The 6,414-nt window shown below is 36.9% G+C and overlaps 1 protein-coding gene across 2 annotated transcripts in view; it reads left to right on the plus strand.

Moving 5' to 3' along the window:
* Nucleotides 1-6,414, plus strand: part of ATP6V1C1 (ATPase H+ transporting V1 subunit C1) — a 39,477-nt gene that overhangs the window by 17,262 nt on the left and 15,801 nt on the right. For both annotated transcript variants that reach the window (XM_011373256.2, XM_023538413.1), the window contains exon 4: nucleotides 4,710-4,795. In XM_011373256.2, the coding sequence (XP_011371558.1) occupies nucleotides 4,710-4,795 (86 nt within the window). The remainder of the gene's footprint in view (nucleotides 1-4,709; nucleotides 4,796-6,414) is intronic.

Genomic DNA, 6,414 nt, shown 5'->3' on the forward strand with positions numbered 1-6,414 from the left:
GGCGGGGTTTCAGGGAATCCTTTGGGCGGAGCGACCTCTGTTAACCAGTTTGATGACGTCATGGCTATGGCAGTTCAGTGTCCAAGCACTGGTAGCGGGAGGGCTCAACGGTAAACAGTGGATAGTGCCAGCACTCCTGTACCCTGCGAATCTCGCCTTGGCCCTCACTCCAACCTTGTCTCCTTGTAAGTCCCTACACGCGCAGCCAAATCAGCACTGGTGCTCAGAGCAAGCAGGTCCATCACTGCGAAAATCCACTCGTGGTCGCGGCCCCTTTAAGAGGCGTCTGCTGCTGCCACAGCCTCAGTCGTAGCTGCTCCAGACCAGGCAGCCCTGCGTCCTCGCCCCATCCTACCTTCTGCCATTGCAGGATGATTTCTTGAATTTCTCCCTAGTTGAATGGCTTGTTCATTCCAGGCAACTTTTCCTTGCTGCTGCTGCTTGTTTCCATTGCAACTTTGATTTGGTCGCCAGAGGGATGAACAGAGCTTCTATCATCTACGCCATTTTTTTTCCTGAGCTGCGAAGGTACAATTTACATACAACAAAATACACCTGTTTGAGGTGTAAAAATACACTTTTTATTGAGATATAATTTACATACTGTGCAATTCACCTATTTAAAATGTACAATTCAAAGAATTTTGGTATATTCACAGAGTTGTACAGTCATTGCCACAGTTGATCTTAATATATTTTCATCACCCCCACCCACTGTAAACATCCTGTTCCTATTAGCAGCCACTCCCTGTCCCCTACTGTTCACTAATCTACTTTCTGACACTAGTTTTGCTTATTCTGGACATTTTGTTACAATCATACAATATGTGGTTTCTTGTGACTGGCTTCTTTTTCTTAACAAGGTTTAGCTGTGTTGTAGCATGTACCAATATTTAATTTCTTTTTATTACCAAATAATATTCCATTGTGTAGCTATACCACATTTTATTAATCCATTCCTCAGTTGATGGACATTTAGGTGGTTATTTCTACTTTTTGGCTAATATGAATAAAGCCGGTGTGAATATTTGTGTACAAGCTTTTGTATGTTCATATGTTTTTATTTCTCTTGGGTGTGTACCTAGGAGCGGAATTGCTGGGTCACAAGGTAATTCTGTTTTTAACATTTTGAAGAACTGCCAGACTGTTTTCCAAAGCAGCTACACCATTTTACAGTCCCACTAGGAGTGTATGAAAGTTCTAATTTCTTTACGTTCTTGACAACACTTGTTACCATCCATCTTTTTGATTATAGCCATCCTGGTGTATATATAGTATTTTACTGTGTTTTTGATTTGTATTTTCTTGATGCAAATAATGTGTTGAATATCTTTTCATGTTTGTTGGCCTTTTGTGTTTCTTCTTCAGAGAAATGTCTATTTTGGATCCTTTGCCCATTTTTAAATTTGCCTTTTTAATTTTAATTTTTATCTATTTTAGATAATTATCAGATGACTTGTAAATATTTTTCCCATCCAGTGAGTTGTCTTCACTTTCTTGATAAGTGCCTTTTGAGGCACAATTTTTTAATTTTGGTGTCCAGTTTGTCTATTTTTGTTGCTTGTATTTTTGATATCATATCTGAGAAACCATTGCTTAATCCAGGGTCACACAGTTTTATGTCTATATTTTCTCCTAAGAGTTTTATAGGTTTAGCTTTTACATTTAGGTTTTTGATCCATTGACTTAATTTTTGTATATGGTGTGAGGTAGGAATCCCAGCTTTACTCCTTTGCGTGTGGATATCCAATTGTCCTCGCACCATTTGTTGAAAAGACTATTCCTTCTCCATTGAATTGTCTTGGCACTCTTGCCAAAAATCAGTTGAACATAAATATGAGGGTTCATTTCTGGACTCTGAGTTCTGTTCCATATTTCTTTTTATTCTATATTTCTGTTTTTATGCTATTCCCACACTGTCTTGATTATTATAGCTTTGTAGGAAGTTTTTAATCAGGAATGTGAATTTTCTGACTTGGTTTTCAAGATTTTTTTTGAAAATTTTGTTTCATTTCCATATAAATTTTAGGATTGTGTCAATTTCTGCAAAGAAGTCAGCTGGAATTTTGACGGGGATTGTGTTGAATCTGTACATCAATTTGGAGATTATTGCCATCCTAATAATATCGATAAGTCTTTGATCCGTGAGCATGAGGTGTTATGCCATTTATTTGATGCTTTTGTCTTTAAAATTCATTTGTATTAGAAGATTTTTTCTGAACTACAGTTTTAGTCACTCCTGAAATTAGTTACTGTGTATTTTAGCTGAAGATGGATATGGAATCCATCAAATAATTACTGATGATATTCTCAAAGGACTAATTGGTGGTAAGAATTGTCTCTTGATTTCTCGAGTAGAGGTTTTAATTAAAAGGGTTTGAGGAAACTTTGCGGGTTCCATCCCTCAGGTGGTTGTCCTCCCCACTGTCCCATCTACCTCATTACAGTGTTCAAGTCATGATGACCAGACACATGGAGAAGGGCGGTTCCTGTGAACATAATTGTTAACACTTATTTGGATCCTTATTAATTACCTCGACGGCTTTATAGGTCTGTCTTTGAATCATCAGTGGAATGTCCTGAATGTAGTTTAAGGTTTGGTCACATTTTTTAGGGAAGGAATCTGAAAAGTATTTAGGGCAAATGTAGTTCATTTAGTTAGTAGAACTGAAAGTTACCTGTGCAGTTTGTCAGCTGTTCTTTTCTGCACTGTTATGCAATTTTGTCTTCATTACTCTTCCTGAAAGCTATGAAGAATTTAAAAATCATGTGGTTGTTAGACCTTGTTAGAATTGACAGATGGTAGCTTAGTGACTTAAATGTTCCAGGTTTTAGAGTCTGAACATTGTGCTATGTAGAATAAATTATAGTTTATTCTTTTTCAGTAATCTAACCAGTAGAGCAGATTTTAAAAAAAAATTTATTTTATTTTTTAATTCTTTAATGTCACCACATATTTTACCCCTTTTACCCTATCCACCTCCCCCTTCCCCCAAAGATTTTTTTTAAAGGTGATGACCATGTGTACTTTGACATGGATAGGCTTGTAGAGATGCATAGGGAGATCACGAAGTTCTGAGTCAGTGTTAAGTTTATAGGTTTGACACCAGGCAGTTCTACACTCTGAACTATTTCTGTGGCAAACATATGCACATTTTTTAATGTTCATAGCAAATGGCTCTGTTTACAAGATCTTCGTCAAGTTATATGGGAATAATGGTTTGTCTCCTTTGAAGGAATAGGTGAATTTTGGAGACACAGCCAAGTGTATGTACAAATCCCAAATTAAACCTGTTGAAGACTTTTGGCTCACTTATTTTGTGAAATTGTTCTACTTTCTTAGGTTTGAGATCATTCAGGATAGGATTATCATTCAAATTTAGCCCTTCTTTTGCTTTTTCTGGTCCTTACTAGTTCATGTTGCAAGAGCTTCTTAATTCACCTTCCAGTTTACCTTCCCTGCCATTGAGCAAACAATCATCAGAGTAAGTGTCTGAAGCCCTGTTTTGATGTAACGTACTTCTCTCTAAAGTCTGACACCAGGGGCTATCTACCTGCAGTCCGGCCCCAGCCTGCCTTCCTAGCCTGATGTCCCCTTCTCTTCAGCATGACACTCTGGGCAGTGTGGACCCCTCATTCTCTGACTGCTTATTGCTTTTCTACCTCTCCTGATCTTGACTCATCATACCCTGTAATAAGAATATACTTTCTTCCTGTCTAGTCATTCTCTCAAAATCATTCCTATCCTTCATTGCCCTGCTCAGGAGCCATTATGCTTTCTTAATTACAGTAGCTAGACGTGATCCCTTTTTCCTTCATGCTCCTCTGCAGGTAACCTGGTAATCTAAGCTGGCACTTTCCACAGATTGCTCTATATTTAGCCATTTGTATTTTTTGGTAGCTTTCCAATTCAACTTAAAACAATGTGAAGCTAGTGGTTTTGTTTTATATACTTTTGAATCCCACCCAGAGGCACACATGGAATGGGGGGAAAACACCAGACTCCAGAGTCAAGACACCATGTTTCCGGTCACAGATATGCCACTAACTAGTTTTGTGACTCTGTGGCTTTCGTAACTAGACTTACTCTTTTTATACCTTGGTGTCTTTACTTGTAAAATGATGGGATTGACAAGGTGACATCTAGGTGCCTCAGTAGTTTTGGCACTTTGGTTTCCTGTATAGGATTCCTCCTTGCAAAGGGTAAATGTTTAATAAATAGTTAATGAATAGATGATGTAGGACCTCATTCTTTATCATTGCTGTTGCTTGTATTCTCTTGCCTCCTGGATCCCTTTCGTCCTAAGTGAAGGCATATAGTCAGTGAATGCTAGCTCCCTGCCTCCTTTGTTCTTGGTTTTTGCAGACAGATCTAGTGCCCAGTTTTTCACCTTATAAAATATGGCTATTTACAGACTGTTTCTCACTAGTTTCTCATCGTTTTTTCCAGACAAATAAACATATTTCATGTAGTCTCTTTAAAACTCTAGTTATTTAATTTTGCATAAAACAAAATTTGGGTCCATTTTATATTGAAAACATTATTTATAGAAGTTAGGATCCATTTGTTCTATATTATATAGATAAGTATAATGAAAACATATATTGTCAAATTCATATCTTTGTGTAATATGTTCATTGTATAGCATGGAGTTTAGGTCTTTTTCCTGAAAATGATTACTGGTTTTGTTTTTTTTTTTTCTCCCAAGGGTCGTTAAGAAGGTGGCTCAATATATGGCTGATGTATTGGAGGATAGTAAAGATAAAGTTCAGGAGAATCTGTTGGCCAGTGGAGGTAAGCTAATCTTTCATGATTTGAAAGATTATATAAAATGAATGACTTAGCTATAAAAACAGATAACAAGGTAAAAAGAAAATATCTATAAATAAGGATATTAAATACAAAAGAAGGCCACTAAAATATAATTATTGTTAACTGAATTTGGTGATACTGCTAGTGACATCCTGTCCCCTGAAACACAATCTCATGTAAGACAATCTTACATATAATATAGCTTATGATATGGACGTCAGTTTCTTCCAAAAGCAATGTTATAAAGATTTATCTTAGGTCATTCTGGGATCTGTTTTTTAACTCACATTTATAAATGTTTTTCCAAGTTATATGTCTTAGCATTGTTCCAGGTGAATACTTACTGTCTTCTCTAGATTTTTTAAAATTTAATAGCGTCCAACTGCTAAAGGCTTAGAGTAAAAATTATTTATTTTATTGAAGAGTAATGCCTCCTCCCCTCAAATTTGAATGTGACATTTTTTTATCTTAGTACCTATAGAATAGTCTACTACTAACTTCTCTGTAGCTAGAAACTAATATTTACATCGTTTGCTCTGTGTTATAAAGGCTTTTTAAAGATGACTTTGACGTCATTGTTGTGGTTTGTACTTCCATTTGTTGTTTTCTTAAATATTACTTCAGTGTTTGCCTCATTTTAAATTAGGCCTGTCATTAGTGATATGTCATTATAATACAAAATAACCCTTTCCTGTATTGCCTATTATGATAAGGTCACTGTTGTGATTTTGTTACACTTAATCTTGGCCAAAAGCTGAGAAGGGATTGTTGTGACTTTGTTAAATTAACATTGGTTAAGTAGAGCCCCGGGGTGTCATGAGGTGGGAGTGTCATAGGATGGCAGTCACTGTTCAACAAAAGACCTCAGGGAGGAATGAAATACAGAAGTTGATTACTCACAGGTCCTGGAGGCAGGGTATAGGCAGAGAGTGGCAGGACCTAGGGCACAGGCCTTTATTAGGGTTTGTGGTTGGAGTGCTTTGGGGTTCCCAGGCTATGTCTGGATTGGTCAAACCACCAAGAGTGGGGTTTTGGTAGCTTCTTATATAAAGGGTACACAGGGGAAGGCCTTGGGCAGTGGGACAGAGTCCTTTCACAAGGGTCATATCAGGGGCAGTTATATCAGGAACTTATATTTACTCTGCGGGATGTGATTGAGGGGAGGGGCTAGTGTAATTTCTAGACCACACAAAATGCATGCTGAGGCAGTAGTATGGAGTAAGTAGTTTGGTTAAACTCTCAGAAGTAACTATTTTAAATCAAGTGTTTCTCTAATCTCATTTCTTCTTGCAAACAATACATGTTCAATAAATACCTAATCAGTAAAAACAGTAATTTATCTTGCTCTTGCTTATAATAGTGCTCCTGATCTAATTGTTTACCGTTTCTTTTAATTTGTGTTTGAGACAGAAGGTAGATATGTATATTTAGCGTGCCTTTTCTGTTCTTCAGGGTATTTGACGAACTAATCTAATAGATGGAATGGGGCTTGACAATCTAGAGGACAGTACATTTAAAATTGCTTTTGGAAATACCAGCTGTGTTGTTGACTTGTTGGTATTATGTAGGGAGAAGTTGAGAAAAAGATATTTTGATATTAA

Source organism: Pteropus vampyrus, unplaced genomic scaffold, assembly GCF_000151845.1.
Source record: "Pteropus vampyrus isolate Shadow unplaced genomic scaffold, Pvam_2.0 Scaffold222, whole genome shotgun sequence".
Classification (NCBI taxonomy): Eukaryota; Metazoa; Chordata; class Mammalia; order Chiroptera; family Pteropodidae; genus Pteropus; species Pteropus vampyrus.